We start from the raw sequence: 24,286 nt of genomic DNA on the forward strand, positions 1-24,286 counted from the left end.
AATCATTTATTTTTAAGATGCTAACACCATGACTGCCTAGTTATCTTCAGATTCTAAGGCTGTATGATCTAGTAGAGATGTAATGCAAGCCATGTTTGTAATTTTAAATTTTCCAATAGCCACATTTAAAAGTAGGTGAAAAGAAACAGGTGAAATTAATTTTAATAGTATATTTTATTTAACCTGATATATCCAAAATGTTATCATTTAAACAATTAATTAAAAAATTGATAAGATAATTTTCATTCCTTTATTTTGTACTAAGTCTTCAAAGTCTGGTGTGCATTTTATACTTGGGGTACATCTAAATTCAGACTATCCACATTTCAAGGGCTTGGTAGCCACATGATAGTTGCTACCACCTAGGACATTGCAGTTTTAAGGTTTTGAAGACTATAATGAGATGACTTCTGCCTAGGGAGCTCTTCTCCAATCTGCTCCATCTTAAATTCCATCAGCATTCATTTCTTAAGGGAAAGACACAAATCTGATATGAACAAGCAAAATGTCTTCAATTTTCAGCTTGTTTTTAGGTGTAGGGAATGAAGCTACCTTAGCTCTGCCTGAGAAAATCCTTTATTTTTGCCTGTAGGGTACTAGAAACCAGTGCTTTGGGGTTAAATTATGGTTAAATTCTTCAGGTTTTTAACCGTAATTCTCATGTAACATTATAATTCTCCTAGCAAACAATATATATATAATTGCCTTAACTGATAATTAACACTTTCAAATATTCCCTATCACAATAAAACCTTCCAGATAACCAAATATGTGGGTTTTTTCCCTCACACCAACCAAATTCTCCTACTCTCTGGACACCAACTGCATATCCTACATATAGCTCAATTCTGTTAGTGTCAGACTCCACAGACTTAAGGGCTCAGGCCCACAAGACTGCCCTCCCTTCAAATGCCAGTAGCAAGTCTCCAGGTTACCCACACTTCTGTCTGGCTTGGTTACAGAGTCGGTGGTTCCCACCTCCCCCCCACTTCCTGTTCAGGTTCAATAATTTGCTAGAATGGCTCACAGAAGTCCAGAAAACGCTTTACTTACTATTACCAGTTTATTATAAAGGATACAAGTGAACAGCTAAATGAAGAGGTACATACGGTGAGGTCCAGAAGGGTCCTGAGTGCAGGAGCTGCTATCCTCAAGGAGTTTGGGTGCCCCACCCTCCTGGCACATGGGTTTATTTACCAACTCATAAGCTCTTCAAACCCTTCCTTTAGGGGGTTTTATGGAGGCTTCATTATGTAGGCATGATTGATTATATCATTGGCCATTGGTGATTGAACTCAGTCTCCAGCCTGTCTCCCTTTCCCAGAGGTCTAGGGGTGAGACTGAAAATCCTAACCCTCTAATCATGGCTCGGTCTTTCTGGTGACTAGCCCCAATCCTGAGTCCATCAGGATTGGAGTCCATCAGCCAAGAGTCATCACATTACCACACCGAAGACACTATCACTCAAGAGAATCCAAGGGTTTTAGGTGCTCTGTGCTAGGAACTAGGGACAAAGACCAAATATTTTTTATTATCCCGCAGTAACTTTTGCTAATTGGTTAGAGCCATTCTCTGCTAAGTTGGTTAGAGTGCAGTATTATAGAAAGGTCAAGGGTTTGAATCCCTGAACCGGCTAGCCACCAAAATAATAATAATAATAATAATAATAATAATAATAATAATAATAATAATTATACCCTCTGCTAGAACTGTCATTTTTTAATGTGGTGCCAAAAAGTCAATGGTAAATTTTTCAAAAGCATTAATTTAAAACAAATATAAATTAAGAAATAGAAAAGTTTAAATGAATTATATACAGCCATCTCATTAGTAGGAATTAATGAAAGAAGAGTTGCTGTGACATTTTAATTATAGTTTATGTATTACATGCTACATATTATTACAGTTTTCAAAATTAATTTTGAAAATTAATAAAACATATTTAATGCAGGAAATTGTTTTATGATCAAGTAGAAGAACTGATATTTGTGTGAATTGCCTACCTGTATTCTTTAATACATAAGAGAAAATGTTTTATAAATCAGTGAACTAATTTTAAAAATATATTTAGATTTTGAGAATCATTGCAAGAAGCAAATTAATAATATGCAGATTTGATTGTCAAATGTAATTTAGCCATGGGCTAGTTAAGGATGTTTGTATGGGTTTTTTTGTTTTCATCTTGTTTACTTGATATTTAAGCAGAGTAGGAAAAACCAAATTAGATAATACTTTTAGAAATATCTTCCAGATATGTTCATACACATAAATATATTCATATTAGCTCCCTTTATAATAGTCTTATCTCAAATTTTAAAAATATATTACAGGTTAAATGTGTCATGTAGGTTAGATATTAAAGAGAACTGTGTTTTTTACTTAAGGTTTAATAAATATATATGCTTTTTAATATAGTTTTGTTTTGTTTTGTTTTGTTTTTTAAAGATGATTGGTAAGGGGATCTTAACCCCTGACTTGGTGTTGTCAGCACCATGCTTTCCCAAGTAAGCCAACTGGCTATCCCTATTATAGGGATCCGAACCTGTGGCCTTGGTGTTCTCAGCACCACACTCTCCCAAGTGAGCCACAGGCTGGCCCTTCATATAGTTTAACAAATTTTCAATTGGGTTTTTCCTCATTTTGGACATTTTGAGTAGTTAGTCTGTTATATTTCTAACTGTTGATTTAGATTCCTAAATAATCCCTTTTTTTTTATAACAGAGATAAAAGCGACAGTGTTTGATGACTGCAAGAAAGAAGGTGAATGGAAGGTAGAATTTGCATACTTTGCTCTTTTTATTGAGGACATCAGTATATCATCCTTTTGAAACTTTCTATAAGAGTAGGGTCTGGAACTACACTGCTTGCCTTCAAATCCTGACTTCACTACTTAATAGCTGTGGCTCCTTGGGCAAGTTACTTGACCTCTCTCTGCCTCTATTTCCTTGTCTATAAAATGGGTAATGGTAATATCTCATATGGTAGTTGTAAATATTAAGTGAAATAATCCATGTCAATTGCTTAGAACAGTGCTTGGAACAATAATTATTATTCTACAAGTGGCAATTTATAATTCTAAGAAAATTCAATGTTAAACATAAGATACATTTTTTTTTTTTTTTTTTTTCGTTCTTTCGTGACCGGCACTCAGCCAGTGAGTGCACTGGTCATCCTTATATAGGATCCGAACCCGCGGCGGGAGCGTCGCCGCGCTCCCAGCGCAGCACTCTACCGAGTGCGCCACGGGCTCGGCCCCATAAGATACATTTTAAATGAACAAGCTCTCTATTTCAAAATAGAAATATTTCTTTTTGTTTACTTATGTATAATACTATATATATGTATTAGGGTACTTCAAAAAGTTCATGGAAAAATTCTTATTATTTTTTAATTCTATTTTTCCATGAACTTTTTGAAGTACCCTCATATATTGAGAAAATAAATCTCCAGCTCATGCAAGTTAAAAAACAAGTGGAGATGATTTTCCTACCATCCTGGTACTTTAATTTTATGTTGTAAAATGTTTATAAGATTAAGAAGGCTTAATGGATAAAATTTTGTTTTTTGTGAATTCTTGGCAATCAGATACTTATACTATTTCTTAATTTGTATTTGTTTTAAGATAATGCTTTTAGATGAATTTACCACTAAGCTTTTGGCATCATGTTGCAAAATGACAGATCTTCTAGAAGAAGGTATAACTGGTAAGTGTTACTAATTCTCATGATGAAAACTTTTTCATTTTGATTGGGAAGGTTTGAAATATTAAGAAATTTTAGTTAGGAATTGTGTTTCTGAGGAGCTTATGTTTTATTTATTTATGAGTCTAGTAGATTTAACATTCTTCTTTTCTCTGTGAATCTTCAGAATAACATTTGTAAGTCAGGTTTTTTCTTTCCCCTCAGCTGAGACATATTATTTAGTGCTGCTAACCAAGACTAAGTTAATTGCCTTGTTGAGGGTTGTTCTTTAAACTTTTTACTCTTACATATTTAACAGTTTTGTATATTAATGTACTAAGTTTACCTTAGTGTTTTGATTAATGGTTGTGGTTTTCATGTATTGCTTTTAAATTGATATTAAGATTTATGTCATAAAATCAACTTTTGTACATATTTACAAATGTATAATGCTGACTTTGTAAATTTCTCTTTATTACCTAGAAATCAGATAATTAATTATAAGTTTAAATCAGATAATTACAAGTTTAAATCAGTTGTAGTATGAAAATTTTAAATACTTATAGATTCTGAAAAAAATGATATCACAAGAAGTTATCTTCAACTACGCAGGATTGTGTTAATTATCTGTATTAGTAATTGTGAGATTGTGTTAGTAATCTGTATTACCTTTAGGGGAAAATAGCAATATCTTATTACATACATAATCATGTTATCCTCAATGCATTATCTTCTAATTCATTTTTTTACATTTGATCTTCATAACAACTCTATAAAAACAGATATTAAATACCCCCATTAGTAATGAGGAAACTGAGACTCAAAGTAAAATATAATTATTTTCTATTTTGGATCCTAATGTCGTATATGTACCCTCTGTCACTCTTAACTTGTAAGATTCAAAAGTACACCTAGTATTCTCAAAAAAGCCTGACCATATAATATTTACGTTTGGATTTTTATATATAAAATAATCTTTATTGTTGATTATATATCCAATTTGTGGTCTTTATAACCTTCAGTGGATAAAGTTGTAAACTAGAAATTAGAAGATTAAAGCCTTGGTTTTTCTACTACTAGATAAGTGAAATATTAAGTCACTTAAGTTTTTTAAGTTCCCAGAGGTCGTTCTTTTTGTTTTGTTTTTTGTTTTTGTCTTTATTTTTGGCAGCTGGCCAGTAAGAGGAGCCAGAGGTCATTCTGATGTGAAACTAGGATGAGAACCATTTGATAATGTGTGAAAACACTGTGAAACTACAGAGCCATTATGCACTATGAGGAGGATTTACTGCATTTTATAGACCATTTTTTAATTTTTTATTTTTTATTAGTGTATTATTCATTATTACAAATCATACTTATTCTTTATGCCCCTTATCCAGTGTCTCCTATTTCCCCTCCTCCTGTAATAACCACAGATTCGTTCTTTCCATCTGATGGATTAATTGTTCCTCTGTTGGTTTGTTGCCTAGATGAGCTATCCAGTACTGAAACAGGTGTGATCAAGTCCTCCCCTATAATCGTAAAGCAGATGCTTCTTCTGTTACTCTGGAGTGTGCTTTGTGGAGAGAGAGGACCTCTTCTCTGTGTGTGTGTGTAGACCATTGTTTCTTACTGTGTATTCAGTGTTGATGGATATTCTTCAAGGAAAGGATTCTGTTTTCAATTAGTTAGGGAAACAGTATTAAACAAAGCTAAATATGTTTCCTTAGGACTTTTCAGAGCCTTTTATGTGCCAACATATATGTGGATCCCCGGGGTAAAGGGTACTCAGTTTTTAAAAATTATTTGACCACAGAAAGCTTTTTTTTTTAAGAAGAATTTCATAGGACTGTATATAATAGAGCATACTGATGCAGAATGTTTTTGATATCCTCCAGAATCACTTAGGTTTGCTCTGGTTTAATCATAGTCATATCTACTAACTTGAACTAACGTGGGCCTTTTGAGTTCCACATTAGCTCTCTTGAGAATCCCTCTATGAGACTTGGCATTGGCAGGTTCAGTGGTCAGACTTCCTGTTGTCATTTAGGTTATTTGTAAAGATATTCAGTAGTGTCTTACAATTTAAAAAAATAGCTGAGGGGAAAAATGCTATTCAGTATTTGCTACTTCAGTGGAGAATAAAGTCAAGTAAAACCCTTTAAAAAAATAGACTAGGAATTAGCTTATTTCTTTGTCACTATTAAAGACTTTTCTTTCTTTTTTAATCGGTTAATAGGTATGCACTTTTTAGTGAATTGGAAAAGCACTTTCTGCTATTGATAACCAGAGATTTCAGAATATTTTCAAAGTCTGTGTTCTAAATCATTACATGATATTTTCACAGGGTTTTAACATGTACATTATTCACCAAACGTAATAGTATGTATAGTATACAAATGACCATAAGATACTTCATTTTGAGCATTACATAGTGTAAGTAAATTAACAGATATTAAATCTTAATCTTTTAAGGGTAAAATTATAATTGTTGGGAATGAAGATAAAAAAAGTTTTTCCTTGGAAATCTTATTTGATATCCTATCTAATAGTAGCTATGATATCAGCACCGCACTCTCCCGAGTGAGCCACGGGCCGGCCCTAATAGTAGCTATGATAAACCTACACATTACTGATATAAATTTAGGAATGAGAAAATGAAATCACCATATTTAAAGGAGAAGTCTACAGGTAGCCTCCCTTGCATATCACATTAACGTTAATTCTTTCTAGACTCTTTGCCACCATGAGTCTTGAAAGATGATTCTCATGTGTAGAAGGATACTTTAAATTAGTTAATATATATATATATATGTATACACACACACACATACAGCTTTAGTTAATTTGACAATTAAAGTTTATTAGTTTTATATTCACTTTGTTTTGCACTAGATAATTTTATAGACTTCTTAATTTTAAGAAGAAAAATATAATTAACTAAATTCTAGTGATATTTTATTGTTAAAAATACTTTATAAATATTAGTGTGTGCTTTTAAAAGAGTAATAGTTAATTGACAACTTATTTAAAGACTATTATAGTAGTCAAAAACTTGGGTTTTGGAGTCAGACAGAGCTAGGTTGGAAGCCTGCCTGTTCTACTTTCTGTGTGATTGGATAAGTAACTCCTTTAAGCCTCAGTTTCCTCATTTGTAAAATGCTTATATTATAGGGTTATTATGAGGTTTAATAAATAATTCATGTAAAGTACTCAGACTGGTAAATCTGGCATTATATTTGCTCTTATTGTAATATATTTTTGAAAAGAAATGCATATTTTAATTTTTAATGCATTTTCTTGGTTTCTCCAAGACCTGTAGATTGCTTATACTGGTAGACCTACCTAACTATGAAATAACTGCTTTATCTTTTTTTTCTCACGATGAGAACGGAACTCTGACCATGGTTTAGCTTCAGGGAAGAGACATTTTCAGTATTTTTTAAATTTATCAAATGAAGACAAAGAAAATATTAAACCCAGTATATGTAAATGTGTTTTCTTATTATTATAAATGGAAAGTACAACAAAATTTATTTAAAAATTGTTTTAAGTGTATAAATATGTGGTTATATAAAATGACCTTTTTTTTATTAGTTGTGGAGAATATTTATAAGAATCGTGAACCTGTCAGACAAATGAAAGCTCTTTATTTTATTTCTCCAATATCAAAGGTGAGTATTTTAAATCTCTAAAAAGTAGATTCTTCAATATTTTTACCATTGTCATGGTTTGCTAATAGAAAATTCAAAATAATAAAATATCCTTTATTTAAAAAATATTGCCATAAACTAGTTAACTTAGGAAAGTTTTTGCTGTTAGAAGATTGTTTTATTTGCACTCTTCCCACTGAGAATGCATAAGTGAGAAAAGTCCTTTCTCGTACATATACAAAAGCAGAATTTAATTATAAAATGATAGAAGTTATGCAGATTTTTTGCATCATTTGTTATTGGTACAGTTCTACTGAACCATAATTTGGGGGGGGATGGAAATGTAGATAAAAGAAATAATCTCAAATTAATCCTTTATCTTAGTGACTTCTCTGTAGTGTACATATATGTATATGTGCGTGTGGATGAATATATGTACATATATATTTTCTTTTTTTTTAATTTTTCTTATTTTTTTGTGGCTGGCTGGTACATGGTTCCAAACCCTTGGCCATGGCGTTACCAACTCTGTGCTCTAACCGAGTGAACTAACTGGTCAGCCTGTACATCCATATTTCTAATGTCTAAGGAATTTCTTCATTTCTTCAGTTTATAATGATTGTATGGTTTAACTCAAACTTTAAGCCACACTTTTAGAGCCAAATAAAGTATCAGATTCCCTTATTCCCTTATGTCTGAGTTTTTCCAACACATTTCACTTATTCCCACCTAGTATGTTAATTTGGCACTCCCAATTTCATTTCACTTCTAACTCGGTCACACAGTAGGAAAAAAACCAGATATTCATTAGTCTTTATATATTGACTGCTGGTGTGAAGAGTGGGTTTTAATGACATTTTACATTTTATCTGTGATATAATTCCATAAGTTAAAATTTATGATTGGAAAAAATGCAAGTTAAAAGCACCATTTTGCACCTAGCAAATTGGCAGATGGATTTAAAAATATATATATATATATATATAAATATGTGAGGTATATATATAAATATGCAATACATGTATATCACATTCTAGCTATTTGTGGGTAATGGAGCACAAACTACCATATACTGCTAATGGGAGTATAGATAGATACAGACTTTTTGGAAAATAATTTACCATTTATCAAGAACCGAAAAAAAACGTTCTATATTTTGGAGTTTATCATAAGGAAGTAATCAAATAAATGGTCAAATTCAGTTTTCAGCCATAAATCTAATTAAATTCAGTTTTTAGCAATAAATCTAATTAAATTCTTAGCATTAATAAATAGTAGTATGAAAGACTATATGGCCATTGAAATAGGGTTTCTAGGAATTTTTTTAATGACCTATGTAAATGTTCATTTTTAAAGTTAAATGATAACAGCAGGGTACAAAATTCAGTACAGGAACAAAGGATTCGGAGAAGAGGGTCCCTGAATGTGACTCCCTTATCTCCCACAACCAACTCCAGTTTGTCTTCCTGTCCTGAAACAGTGGCCTGCTGGGTCCTACAGACCTCTGGTTGCAGGTGAGGATTTGGGGTTCATAGCACTGGTGAAGAAACCTGATATGAGACTTGCTTCCTCACGGCCTGGGCAAATAACTGGAGACCAACATCAAAGTTCCCAGGCAAGGCTCATAAAACCACGGATTTCAAGAAGAGTTTGCTATAAGAGATCTGTGAACACCAGAGGAAAGATCAATTGGATGTCTCAGAAAGGCCTTGGTCATTTGTCCGCTTTGGTTTGGCGGTTTTGGAAGGAGAAACCTCTTTGCCTTCCTTCACTGTGGAACTACCTCCATTTAGGATATTCCAACAACTAAACCTAAGCCTCAAGTGAACTGACAAAGAAAAGCAGCCACTCAGCTAAGTGGGTCTAGCTGCCACAGAGAAGTAGTTCAGTAAATGAAGAAAACACATACTAGCAAAAACAGTTGCTTGAAGGATAACAACCTGAACAGAAAAATAGTTCACGTAAGGAGAGTCTAGTACAGCACATAGAAAACTTTCTGTAGCTAAAAAATGTGATTTCTCACTTAGAAGATAATTGCTACTGAAATTTGAATTAGCAGCATAGAAGATCAAAATGGAATATGTCAAAGCAAAAAAAAAAAAAAGAAGAAGCAGCTGTGGAAATCATGGGGGAAAAGATAGGAGACTTGTAATAGATACATGTAACAGAAATATAGTTCTAGAAGTTCCAGAAGGAGAAAAAGGAACAGGTAAAAGAGAGAGAATAAATAAGTTCTTTGTTCTTCATTTTTGTATCCAGATGATTGTTAAACCTTTTTTTCCTAAAACTACCACATTGAGATATATACTACCAGACTATATTCCCTGTCATTCCTCCTCCTCGCAGTCATCTACCAAGCTGTGAGTCTTTCATTCTAATCCCTTGACAATTTTAGCCCCTAGATCACTGTCATTCTCTTCAACACTTCTCCAGTTATATGTCTTGGTAGTTTCATTATCCAGGTAGATAATACTTCCAGTATGTTGACCTCTCAGTTGCTTCATCTGTTACCTCTTGTATTCTGTGTTGCTTCAGCTCTCCTTCATTGCCAATAACAGTACTCTATTCATATTTATTGTCTTGCTGCTTATTATCATACTGTATATTACCTTACTAGCTATCACTGGCTAAAGAACATAAGATCTTAAAAAATCAGTTTATAAGTTAGACTTTTAGCCAATGAGAGTTTTACTTTATCATCGAAATAAAGTAATCTTAGTTATTTCAAAAGCTAGCATATTTAAATTAATATTCAATAAAATATGTATTAACATCTAACCTTTTTTTTAAGTCTGTAGATTGTTTCTTACGTGATTTTGCAAGTAAATCAGAGAACAAATACAAAGCAGCATATATATACTTCACTGACTGTAAGTGTCTTAAAAAGTGATTGTTTCATTGCTTAAAATCCTATTTTTAAATAATCTACTTTTTATAATATTATTCCAGTGCTAATGATTTTATGTTTTATCATTCATTGTAATTAGGCTAGAAAAAAATCTAAAAATGTAAGAATATTTCTACCCTAACTCATGTTAAGATGTTAGAAAATTAAAAGAAACAATTTTCAACTAGTTTCAAAACACAGTTGGGGTGGAGGGTTGGTGGAGAGGACTGTCACTCAAATTCTATGCTGGGGACAGGAATAATTATTTTTAATCACAGTTTTAATTGGGGATTTGATTATATTATATTAAAAAATAAGACCCTTTGGGAAGGTACTAAAGAAAACAACCATCTGGCAAATATTAAGGTAGATAATCTATCACATTTCTCTTACTATGCCATATGTTCAAATATAAAGCAGATAAACTAAAGAATCACGAAGTCCAGAGACACATACAATTCGGTTTTGTGTGTTATATAATTATACTTCAAATTAAAAAGATCTTTTATCTAAGTTAAGTCTCACTTTAAATAATATATTATTTTTCCTGTATATTTTTATTTATCTCATGCCTTGTAGTAGTTGACATTTTTAAAAATGTCATATTTGTCATTTAAGTAACTTATTATGTAGAACTTCATGTTTAATAGAACTGATAAAGTTTAATGAATGTGAAGCCTCTTCTAACGTCACAATTCTTGAGGCTAAAGAATATTACGCTAAAAGACACTAGGAGCCAAAGGTTGGTATTCCAACTTAGATATAATGGAACATTTAGGTGAAAGGGGAAAAACACAGAATTTATTTTCTCAGACTTACTAGTTTAGAGTCTTGGAATTTCTTGGCATTAGAAATGTTCCTGTAATTCAAGGAAAAATTAACAATTTGTGGGGTATGGTTGCAGTGTAAATCACTTAGGGGCAGATTTGGAAAAGTAGTGTAAATTTCTGTAAGTGCTTCGTTTTATTAAATCATGAATTTGGACATGATTTTCCTTCCTAGCAATTATAGTTTGCTGTGTTAGCAGATCTCTAAGAAAGTATAGGAGGGTACTTCGAAAAGTTCATGGAGAGATTCAGATTATCTTTTAATTCTATTTTTCCACAAACTTTTTGAAGTACCCATGTATCTGAGATTATGGTGGATATGAATGGGGAAAATTGAATTTCTGTTACAGAATTTTGACTAGAATATATTTGTTCTGTAAAGTGAAGAACAATATTTATATATTTTCTCTGTCCTCATAGTAAATTGCTTTGCGAAAGACAGTTATTATATATATGTCTATATCTATAGATATCTAGATATATATATAAATATTCTTTGATGTTAGAATGATTATTCAAAAGCAGTAAAGATTTAAATGGAGTTATGTGCCTTAATTTTTTTTTTTTCTCTCAGTTTGCCCTGATAATCTCTTTAACAAAATTAAGGCTTCTTGTTCCAAGTCAATAAGAAGATGTAAAGAAATAAATATTTCCTTCATCCCGCATGAATCTCAGGTATACTTTCTATTTTTATTTTAAATTTTAGTTTATAGTGGATTTTCAAATTTGGTTTTATAAGCTTATTTGTTAATAAAATGTATTCTAAAACATGTTTTATATATATATACAGAGAGAGTAAATTTCAAACCTAATCCACAAATAAATATTCCCAATAATGAAGGGAGAAACGTGAGCAATAAGTTGGAATAAGACCATTAATATTGAAAAGTCGGGCTTAAGTTTCACATGTGCCAAGTCCTGTGTATGTCAAATTTTAGCACTACTAGATCATAAAATCAAGAGATTTTTTTAAGCACAGTCTTTGTTAGATGACTCAGAAAAAACAAGTACTTCATTTAGCTTCTGCCACCATTTGTGATATTAAAACAAATGTTTTTTCAGTAAACTTTTTATAAATATTACTTAAATTATCATTTATTTTAATTTATGAAATGAAAGGTTTTGTTGGTTTGTTTTGCCTTTTAACAGTTAATGAGGCCTCAAATAATAATGATGATAATAGCAAATACTTACACATAATACTCTCTGTGTGTCAGATACTTTCCTGAGTGCTGCTTTTCATAAGTTTTTCAGTTAATCCTCCCAATAGCCCTATGAATAGATGGTACTTCTATCTTCATTTTAAAGATCAGGAAATCAAAGAGGTTAAGTAAACTGCCCCACATCACACAGGTAGTGAATTGTTCATGTTTGTTGTGCTCTGTTCTCTGTGTTTAGATTCTAGCATTTCATAGAATTGAAATACAGTCATGTGCTACATAGGAATGTTTAGATCAAGGGTGGACTGCATATATGGTGGTGGGTGGAGCAAATAGGGTGGGTGTGTAGTAGGTTATACCATGCAGGTTTTTGTAAGTACACTCTGTGATGTTCTCACAACGAAATCGCCCAGTGACGCATTTCTCAGAGCATATCCCTATTGTTAAGGGATACATGGGCTGTAATTAGTTTACTGTTGTGTGGAACTATGAGGTCAATATCTTAAGGGTTAGAAAGGTCCTAGATAAGAGATTTCTCTTTTAAGCTATTGCTGTTTTTGACAAAGAAAGATTATAATCCAAATTATAAAATTTTAAGGTATCTGCTTAACGTTAAACTGTTTTTCCATTAGACTTTAATGTGATATGTAAGTTTAGTGTAGTGCGAAAATGGGCTTCCTAAAATTACGTGGGATTTAAGCAGTAGTGTGATAAATGTTACAAAGATTTCCTGAGCATGTTGCTTCACAGAAGATAAATATAGTTTTTACCCCAGACTTAATTAAAATTCTGTAATTGCTGTATTTGAAGGAAGGATTTGTGTAGATTGCTGACTAATTTGATGGCTGATGTATATAATTTGTCTTTGCATGTATAGAGAAATCTCTCCAGAAGCGTTTACTTACCAGTCTTTGTGAAATGTAATTATTTAAGGTCCTGTCTGTGTTTTTCTTCTACAAAGTTTTTTCTTTTTACTTTACTAAGGGGGCTTAGTTAATAAATTTATCTGTTTTGGAGAAGTTAGTGAAAATATTTTGGATTTTTGTTTATTTTTAAGTGAAGATGTAAATGAAATACAAGTGCTCTGAGCTATGAGCAAAGGCCTATATGAGCATTTATCAAGATGATGTTCAGTGGGCATTGTCTGCTAGATGCAAAGCAGTCTGCTCTGAAAAGATGATCAAGATACCTGTTGTCACTTGAATACTGTAAAAGAGATACAAAGCATTACATATCTTCAAAAACAGTATTAGGATTAGGTTCAACTGAATATAACAAAGAAATCTAAACTCTCAGTGCCTTAAACAGCATTGAAGTTTATTTTTTGCTAATATAAAAGAAGTTAGGTAATAAGCTATATAGAGCTGGTGTGCTGGCTCTACAAAATTGTCAGAGGCCTATTCTTCAGGGCATGGCCCTCATGATCCAAGATGACTGTAGCATTATTACATCCGAGGTAGCTTTAGAATAGCATGAAGAATAGATGGAAGATGGGGAGAGGGAATATTTAAGGAGTTGATTATGGATCATAAAGATGAAGAAAGCATGTGGTAATAATCTAAAGGAAGTTTTAATGGTGGTAATGGAAAGTGGGGAGGAGTAGGAGGAGGAGGAAAAGGGAAGAAATGCGAGTATAGAGTGAGAACCAGGCACCAAATCCTGTTTGGTACATTGAAGTATTAAATGGCTTAGATTAATTTAAACTGTGTTAAGAACCCCCCCCCCCCAATCTCAGTGCATTACAACAACAAGGGTTTATTTCCCATTCATATTATGGTTCGTTGTGGTTTGGCTGGGACTTTGCTATAAATCCTCTACATTCTGGGCCTAAGGCTGAATGGTAGTCTGGGACATAGCAGAGGGAAAAGAGAAAATGAGGGAACTACACAGTGGTTTTTAAAGCTTCTGCTTGGAAGTGGTATGTATCTCTTCTACTCACATTCAAGTGACCATACCTAAACCTTGACATTAGTGGGTGGGAAGTATATTCCCAGAGGGAGAAGGCTTGCAGGGAGAGGCAGTAAATATTTTGAACAATTATTATGTATGCAGTAGGATAGTATATGAGATAGCCACGATTCAGGTATAGGGTGATTATTGGCAATTAATACAGCAACCTGCCCTTTGAGTAGAACAGAGATAAGTGGATTGGCCACAGCCAAATCTTAGCCCACATTCAGGCTGCTGCTGTTGGTAATGGGTTATGTTCAGAGAAATGAGTATGTATGAAAGAAAATGGAAGTACATTCATAATTCATTATTGCAGTGGATTGAATTATGTCCCCCCAAAACTCACTGAAGCTTGAATTGTGTCCACTAAGTTTTATGTATTAGAAACTTAATCCCCACTGTGACCATTAAGACAGTGGGAAATCATATTATGGTAATTGAAGGGTGGAGCCTTGAGGAGGTTATTGGATTGTAGGACCCTGCAATAGTGAATGGATTAAAAATAGTGCTCAGGGGTGTGGTTCTGAGGGATTTAAAAGAAGAGGAGAGTCTCTCTGCTCTCTCTCTGCTTCCACCATATTGCAATGTGAGACCCCTGTGTCACTGTCGCCACCACCAGATGGATTTTGGACTTCCCAGCCTCAGAAACTGTAAGCAATAAATGTTGTTTTTCTTCATAAATCACCCAGTTCCAGGTATTCTGCTATAGCAACAAAAACGGACTAATACAATTATTTAACCTGTAACGTTTATTACTTTCCTACTTGTCTACCCAGTACATTATCCTAGACTAAAAGGGATTACTACCATTGTTAGAAACAAAACAAAACAAAAACTTAATTTAGTGGGGAACTCTCAAGACCAGTTAGGGAGCTGCTGCTTTTGTATCCTTCATATAACACAATAATAGCCTTTAATCCAGTTATTTGCACATAGGAAATACTTTGTAATGAAGGTATCTGTGAGGTTTCATTGTATGTATGGAAAGACATATTATGCCTGGGCACAATGCCATGTCTTTTGGGGAAGTATAAGTTTATTTTAAGGACATAAAGAGTGTAAGCTAAAGAATTGAAGATATATATCAACTATAGGAAATTTTAGGTTATTCTCTAATGGGTTAAGATTTTTAATGTATGTCTGATATATAGGCCAATTTTGGCTTTGCTGTATTTTTTTGTGCCAGGTGTTAGATTTTTATTTAGTTTGACTACCTCAGATTCCTTCATCTGTTGCACAGGTAGTGAAAAGCAAACAGTACAATCAGTATATGAAACAAGAATTGAAGGAGAGAGGTAGACTAAGCAGGAAAGGAGAGCGAGAAAAGAAATAAAAGATGAAATCAAGATGACAAAGAAAATGAGATTTGATTAAGGTAAAGACACAGTTATTGCAGGAAACAGAATGATTAGTGCAAGTGTTTTCTTTTTAATGTCCCAAATGATAGCTGCATTTTTCTTGACATATTTTTTAAATGAAGTCTCCAGATTGACAGTGTGACTTTTTTTGCCTTAACTTAGGTGTATACTCTTGATGTACCAGATGCATTCTATTACTGTTACAGTCCACACCCTGGTAATGCAAATGGAAAAGATGCTGTTATGGAAGCAATGGCGGAGCAGATAGTTACAGTATGTGCTGCCTTGGATGAAAATCCTGGAGTAAGATATAAAAGGTAAGACTCTCAATAGTGTCTGTACATGTTGTGCTTTCTATTTGCTGACCAGTGTAGAGGTAAGTAATGTCTTTGTACTTTTGTGTATTATTTTACTTAATTTATTTTCCTTACACAATTCTCATGTTCTACATATAGGAGATTTAAGATTTAAGGTTTAAATTTCAGATTAACTAATAGCCTCTGTTATTGAACTTCAGAGCTTAAAATTGGTATGATTTATAGACAGTTTTTCATCAGTTCAAGGAAAGCTTAGAGGAAATATCTTTGTTATCATGTAGAGAACACAGTCCTACATTTAATGTTTTATTATTAAATTTCCACAAAATTTAAATGGCCATATTCTTTGGATACCTGTTATAGTGTCTAAGTATATATAGTATCTAATCCCACTGGCTATTCTAAATAAATTTTGGGGTTTTTTTTTTTTTTTGTAAAACAATAAAGTTTAACTTTAGTACTACATACCTTTGTTTATTTCTTTTTTAAAATAAGTTTACTGTAAAGTACACATATTATATATATATATGGCTTGATAATTCTTTCCAAAATGAACATATCCATCTAGCCCCACCAAGATCAAAAATAGAATATTAACAGCATCTCAGAGGCTTCCTCATGGCCTCTCACAGTGTTCCCCACCTTTCCTCTCCAGAGATAACTGCTATCTGACTTCTAACACATAGTTAGTTTTGCCTGATTTTGAACTGGAATCAAATGGAATAAATGAAATCATATTTTTTTTTGTTTTTTACTTCTTTGCTGAACATTATTTTCTGAGAGTCACCCATATTGTTGTGTATGGTTAGACAGCTTCGGGGTTTTTTTGGTTTTTTTGTTTTTGTCATTTTTGTGACCAGCCACACCGCGCTCAGCCAGTGAGCGCACCGGCCATCCTTATATAGGATCTGAACCCGCTGCGGGAGCGCTGCTGCGCTCCCAGCACCGCACTCTCCCGAGTGCGCCATGGGGTCGGCCCAACAGCTTCTGTTTTAATGCTGGCTATGTTACTTAATGTGTGATTCTTCTGGCCTTAGTTTTCTTATATATGAAATGGGAATGACAATAGTACCTACCTCATAAGGTTGCTATTAGGATTAAGTGAGCTGATATCTGTAAAGCACCCAGAATAGTGCCTGGCACTAATAAAAATGGTACAGACATACCTTATTTTATTTCACTTTGCTTTCTTGTGCTTCACAGATAATGCATTTTTTACATATTGTAGGTTTGTGGAACTGTGTTGAGTAAGTCTGTTGGAACCATTTTTCCAACAACGTGTGCTCACTTCATGTCTCTGTGTCATATTTTGGTAGTTCTTGCAATGTTTTAAACTTTCTCATTGTCATTTTTATGTGTTATGGCAATCTGTGATCTTTGATGTTACTATTGTAATTGTTTTAGGGTGCCACAAACTACACCCATAGAAGATGGTGAGCTTAATCTATAAATGTGTGTGCTCTGACTTCTCCACCATTCCCTATCTGTCTTCTTCTCCTCAGGCCTCCCTATTACCTGAGAAACAACAATATTGAAATTAGGCCAGTGGGCCAGCCCGTGGCACACTCAGGAGAGTGTGGTGCTAATAACACCAAGGCCATGGGTTCGGATCCCTATATAGGGATGGCCAGTTAGCTCTTTAGGTGAGTGTGGTGCTGACAACACTAAGTCAAGGGTTAAGATCCTCTTACCGGTCATCTTTTAAAAAAAAGAAAAAAAGAAAGAAATTAGGCCAGTGAATAACCCTACCGTGGCCTCAGTGTTCCGGGGAAAAGAAGAGTTGCCCTTCTCTCACTTTAAATCAAAAGCCAGAAGTGATTAAGCTTAGTGAGGAAGGCAGGCCAAAGCTGAGATAGGCCAAAAGCTAGGCCTCTTATGCCAAACAATTAGCCAAGTTGTGAATGCAGAGGAAACGTTCTTGAAGGAAATTAAAAGTGCTACTCCAGTGAACACATGAATGGTAAAACAGCTTTACTGTTGATGTGGAGGAAGTTTTAGTGGTCTTGATAGAAGTTCAGACAGCCACAACATTCCCTTAAGCCAAAGCCTAATCCAGAGCAAGGCCCTAACTCTTTTCAGTTCTGTGAAGGCTGAGAGAGGTGAGGAAGCTGCAGAAGAAAAGTTTGAAGCTAGAAGAGATTGGTTCATGAGGTTTAAGGAAAGAAGCTGTCTCTACAACATCAAAGTGTAAGGCGAAGCAGCAAGTGCTGATGAAGAAACTGCAGTAAGTTTCCACAAGACTAGCTAAGATTATTGACGAAAGTGGCTACGCTAAACAACAGATTTTCAATATAGATGAAACAGGCTTCAATTGGAAGAAGCCATCTAGGACTTTCATAGCTAGAGAGGAGAAGGTAACACCCAGCTTCAAAGGACAATCTGACTCTCTTGTTAGGGGCTTATGCAACTGGTGACTTTAAGTTGAAGTCAGTGCCCATTTACCATTCTGAAAATCTTAGGGTCCTTATGAACTCTGCTAACTGTATCCTGCCTGTATACTCTGCTCTATAAACGGAACAACAAAGCCTGGATGACAGTGTATCTGCTTACAGTATGGTTTACTGAATATTTTAAGCCCACCGTTGAGACCTACTGCTGAGAAAAAAAGATTACTTTCAAAATAGTTATTGCTTATTGACAGTGTACTTAGTCACTCAAGAGCTCTGATGGAGAGGTACCAGGAGATGAATGTTGTTTTCATGCCTGCTAACACAACATCCATTCTGCAGCCCGTGGATCAAGGAGTAACTTTAACTTTCACGTCTTATTATTTAAGATATATATTTTGTAAGGCTATAGCTGTCATAGATAGTAATTCCTCTGATGGATCTGGGCAGAGTAAATTGGAAACTTTCTGGAAAGGATTCACCATTCTAGATGCTTTTAAGAACATTTGTGATTCATGGTAGGTGGTCAAAACGTCAAGGTTAACAGGAGTTTGGAAGAAGTTGATTCCAACCCTCATGGATGACTTTGAAGGGTTCAGGACTTCAGTGGCGGAGGTCACGCAAGTGAGATGGAAATAGTAAGATAACTAGAAGTAGAGCCTAAATATTTGACTGAATTGCTGCAATTTCATGATAAAAATCCAATGGATGAGAAGTTGCTTCTTATAGATCAGCAAAGAAAGTTGTTTCTTGAGGTGGAATCTACTCCTGGTGAAAATGCTGTGAACATTGTTGAAATGACAAAGGATTTAGAATATTACGTGAACTTAGTTGATAAAGCAGCAGCAGGGTTTGAAAGGATTGACTCCAATTTCAAAAGAAGTTCTACCTTGGGTGAAATGCTGTCAAACAGAATCGTATGCTACAGAGAAATCTTTCATGAAAGGAAGAGTCAATCAAAACAGCAAACTTCATTATTGTTTTATTTTAAGAAATTGCCACAGTCCATCCTTCAGCAGCCACCACCCTGATCAGTCAGCAGCCATCAACACTGAGGCAAGAACCTCCACCAGCAAAAAGATTATGACTTGCTGAAGGGTCAGATGACTGTTAGCATTTTTTAGCAATAAAGTATTTTTTGATTAAGATATGTACATTGCTTTTTTTAACGATGTGCAAATGCTGTTGCACACTTAATAGACTACAGTATAGTATAAACATAACTTTTAGATACAATGGGAAACCAGAAAATTTGTGTGGTTCGCTTTATTTTGGTGGTCTGGAACGGAACCTGTAATATATCTGAGGTATGCCTGTAAGTAGTAAATATAATACAGTATTACTAGTAAAGTATTATTACTCATTTCTCTTTTAAAAGGTTCTTTCATTTGAATTGTGAAATTAGTTGGCTGAATTCTTTAATTTCAAATTCATGTAGTACTTTAAGTTATATTACTCTTAACTTAGCCTTTAAAAAATCCACTGTTAATTACTTAGAAAAATTATAGTAAATCTCTTTAATTCAGATGTTACCAGTCTGGTCAAGATGGTAGAATAGACGGTCCCCAGTGCCACTCTCTCCCACAAATCAACCAATTTACAACTCTAAAAAAGCAACAACAGCCAAGCTGGGGCTGCTAAAGCTCAGGGGGAGGGGAGGAGAGATCTACGGAGTTCATGAAGGTGAAAGAAGCCACGATGAGAGAAAGAAAAAACTGCTCGGAGCATTTTGGGCTGTAGCTGCTTTAAGGCTGCAACTGCTGAGTGCATGGAGCAGGAGCTGGCAGAAGCCGCAGCTGTGTCCTTTGGATGGAGTTCCTTGGCGGCAGCAGGGGAGAAGGGGGCCTTGGTGGCCCCCAGGACAGCAAGACCACTAATAGGGTTCCCATGGACCCACACAGGCACAAGGAGCCACAACAACTGAAAAAAAGGAGCCATTCAGAGGCCGGTGAGTCATTGCAAGGGACCTGTGCACTGCCCGTCCTATGGGAAGTGTTTGAAGCAGGCGCAGTGGGGGAGACAGGCCCACCGGGAGAACACTGGGACACAACAAGGGCAGCCAATCCATCCCCCCAGTCAGTGCAGGACCACTCAGAGGAGATTTGTCAGGCATGTAGAATTGCATGGTGTGCAGTTTGATGAAAAGACTCAGGCCCAGATCAGAGTTTCTACACAACCAGGTGCACCGGGTCTCTGGAGAGACAGAAGTACCTATAAGGTCAACCATTAAACGCTGAGCTGCACAAAAAGCATTCCCTAGGGAAATAGCAGCAAAGCAGCAATTTAGCTCGACCACACAGCTCAAGTACTGGTTCCCACAGGAAGTTCCCCCATTTTAGAAGTAAGCAAAGGACAAAAAATTAGTTCTGGCACAGGCATGGAACCAAGGACCAGGCCCTACCACCCCCACAACCAGGCACACTGCCAGTGCCTTGGGGCCCACCCAGGGACCTGAGGCGTGGACCTCGGGACTGGGCCACCCCGCCCACAACCTGGCACACTGCCAGTTTACCAGCACCTCAGGGCCATTGGGGGTCCTGAGGCATAGAGCCGGGGGCCAGGCCCCCCCCCCACAACTAGGCACACTGCCAGCACCAAGGAGCATGCCGAAAACACCGCCACCACAGTAACCACAGCTGCCGTGAGAGTGGCTAGATGTCACAATCACCACGCAGATGGTCCACCATTCACTGGAGTGCATTGACACAAGGAAAGTCACCGGCAGAGACCAAGAAAAGAAGAGGATGTCTCTCTCCACAAAGCCCATTCCAGAGTGACAGAAGAAGCATCTGCTCTATGATAATATTGGGGGATCTGAACACATCTCTCAGATTGGACACATCATCTGGGCAACAAATCAACAGAGTAACCATTATTCTTTCAGAAGGAGAGAAGAAATCTAGGGTAATTAGAGGGGGCCTCTAATGGAGGGAGAGGGGAATGGGGAGAGATTGGACAAGGGGCATAAAGAATAAGTAACAATTTGTAACAATATGTATACTAGCAATATTGATTTGATCACCATATGTTAACTTTGAGCCCCAAAAATATGTATAATCAATTATGACTCAATAAAAAAGGGGGGGGGAAATGAAAAAAAACATATTACCAAACTCTTTATTCTTATCTTGGGTATTAGAAACATTCTTTTTTTTTTTTTAATAAGTGATGTGCTAATTGTATTCTGGACTCAGTGGAGCTAAGCTAAGTGGTTTGTCTCCTGCTAGAGTTCAGTCTCTGTTCAATCTTCTGGTGTTGGTGATTGGTTATGTTCAGGGGAATGAAAAAATATAACCAATTTATAATTCAAGGCTCACTTAGGGACTTGTTTTGACTTACTCTAATAATTAAATAATAATCCTGGTTTTTAAAATTCTACCTATTCTTTCACAAAATATTCTTTTATGCTTTATAGACTTTTAAAGTGTAATTCTAACAGCAAAAAAGTATAATAAATTACTCTTTATAGGTGCTGCTTTATTTATTTTTAAGGTATGAAACCTTAAAGATTCTTTAACACTTTGAAGCCCTTACAATGAGATATACCCCCCTCCCCCTTTTTTGAGGTTGGTGTGCTAGTTGAAGAGCCTTTTCCAACATTTTTCTTGTAGATTTGGAAGTTACACTAATGCCACTGGTCATAAAGTTAAAATTTAGAGTATAATGTTATCATTTTAGAAGGCAGTGATATATAAGATTTTATGCAAAAGACTATATTGGAAATTTGATTAAATGTTAGACAACAAGTGGGGAAATGTCACACTCCTAGTGGGAAGGATAATTGGTCACATAATTTGGAGAGTAATTCAGTAATATCTAGAAAAATGTATATGCCCTATGGCCCAGCAGTTATACTTTTACATGTAATATACCTAGAGAAACATGTACATGAAGATATTTGTACAAACATATTTGCTTCAGTGTTGTTTGTAATAGTATAAAATTGAGAATGACTTTAATGTCCGTCTTTAGGATGAATATGTAGAATCCAGTATAATCATATTATGGAATACTATATAGGAGATAAAATGAATAAATCTGAAATATGTACGTACGTATATAAATAACAGAAATGACTGGAAGAATACCTATGATATTCATGATTAACTATCAAGTGGTTGCCTTGGGTGGGGGATAGGGTAGGGGAGAAGACCAGGACTTGGGAGAGGAGTAAAGGGAACTACAACTTTATATGTAATATTTTATTTCCTTTATATTAAAATCTAAAATACATAAGGTTTACATTTGTAAATTTCAGAAATATTGATATAACATTATGTTTGGAATGTTATCTGAGCTCTTCATGTTTATAAAATTTCTATTTTATAAATATTTTATAAATCAATTGCATGGTTTAATTTTAGAATTCAACTTTATGATATTGTAAAGGATGTCCTGAAAGGAAGATAATTGTTTGAAAATTTTTTTTCATTTCTAGTAAACCTCTAGGTAATGCCAGTAAGCTTGCACAGCTTGTTGAAAAAAAACTTGAAGACTACTACAAGATAGATGAAAAGAGCCTAATAAAGGTAATGCGTGAAAGGCAAATAGTGACTATGCATAAAGTCTGTCTTATTTCTTGATAAGCCAAAGAAACTTGTTCGTTCATTTTCTGGTACTGATTTGACAATCATTAACACAGATCTCCAATACTGATTTGAGAATCATTATCATAGATAGGAGTGGAAACCTTAAGAGACAGTGTAGTTTAGAGGGGAAAATATGGATTTTGAAGTCAGCGCTGTGTCCAAATTCTGGCTTTGCAACTTAATTCATAGTTATATCAGTTTGGGCAAATTATATAACCTCTCTGTACCTAAGTTTTCTATAAGATGGGGATAGTAAGAGAATGTTTATTTTATAAGTTAATGAGAGGATTAAATGAGTTACTATATCTAAAGTCCTTAGAATAATACTTGCCACTGAGTAAACATTTAATAAATGTAGGACTTCCTGTTATTACTAGCTCTGTGTCTTTGAGTTATTTTTTCATTTATGAAATGGATAATATGTACCTTGCTTGGTTGGTATGAGGATTAAGTGAGTTAATAAGAAAGTAGTACATATAGAAGTTTAATATGGTAGCTGTTGTTATCATCTTATGAAGATAATATAAAGTAACCAAAGAACATGAACACCCCATGTTGGAGCCTGGGAATACCAGCATTTAGGCATGGGTTAGAGAAAGAAGAGACTGAGGAGAGCAACTCAGGCGATGCCAGAGGGCTAGGAAGCCATATTATAGTGGCTTGAGAATGAAAGGAATGAACTGTCTATAGTTCAGAAGAGGAGATGGGCCAGGAAACTACCAGTTACAGTGCTGTATTATAAGTGGAATGAGAAGAATACAGACAGTATAATGGGAGCATTCACTGGGTTTATCTTGTTCTAAACTAAAGTCTTGGAAGGCATTCTGAAGGAAGAGGCTGTTGAGCTTGAAGAATGATAGAAGAGGGAGTTTATTAGATCACAGGATTCTTTGGGTCAAGACATGCAGAAAAAGGCAAAATTCACAAACAACTTGGCTGGAATGGAGGATGTAAAGTTAGATGTTATGTTAATTACTTTAAAAGTTATCAGTTTGTGGTTTGCAGTCTAGTGAAAGCTATTATTCTGATTGTAGTTATGAAGACAGAAAGGCTTAGTACACATAGAGGGTAGTGAATACATGTTGAATGAAGGAAGAGACATTCAATATATTAGCCAATATCCCTTTAGTTCGTCACGATTTCAATGGAAAAAAACCCAAAATCCACAAAAAACAAACTTGTCCTTTCCATTTTTACTGTCTGGAAAGATATACATCCTTCAAATGCTTGATACCTTTCCTTCATTCAAAGACCTAATAAAGTATCAGCTCCTTTTTGAAGGCTTTCCTGACTCTTCAGGCCAAGTGATACTTCCTCCCACATACTGTCATAAGTTCCAAGCCCTGATATAGCACTTACATTGCACTGTCTTTTTCTTATTTATATTTCTGAAGACGGCTTACATATATTGAGGGCTTACTAAATGCCAAGCACTGTGCTGAGCATTTCATAGTGTTATTACATGGTATAATCTTTATAACAATCTTATAAGGCAG

General features: G+C 34.8%; 1 protein-coding gene across 1 annotated transcript in view; it reads left to right on the forward strand.

The window, feature by feature from the left end:
• The window catches only part of STXBP3 (syntaxin binding protein 3), a 58,626-nt gene that overhangs the window by 15,900 nt on the left and 18,440 nt on the right, over window positions 1-24,286 (forward strand). Inside the window, exons 2-8 of the mRNA XM_063105460.1 lie at window positions 2,722-2,771; window positions 3,623-3,704; window positions 7,260-7,336; window positions 10,107-10,185; window positions 11,604-11,704; window positions 15,660-15,814; window positions 22,640-22,730. Coding sequence (XP_062961530.1) covers window positions 2,722-2,771; window positions 3,623-3,704; window positions 7,260-7,336; window positions 10,107-10,185; window positions 11,604-11,704; window positions 15,660-15,814; window positions 22,640-22,730 — 635 coding nt within the window. The remainder of the gene's footprint in view (window positions 1-2,721; window positions 2,772-3,622; window positions 3,705-7,259; window positions 7,337-10,106; window positions 10,186-11,603; window positions 11,705-15,659; window positions 15,815-22,639; window positions 22,731-24,286) is intronic.

The sequence above is a fragment of the Cynocephalus volans genome, chromosome 8, assembly GCF_027409185.1.
Source record: "Cynocephalus volans isolate mCynVol1 chromosome 8, mCynVol1.pri, whole genome shotgun sequence".
NCBI classification, from domain to species: domain Eukaryota; kingdom Metazoa; phylum Chordata; class Mammalia; order Dermoptera; family Cynocephalidae; genus Cynocephalus; species Cynocephalus volans.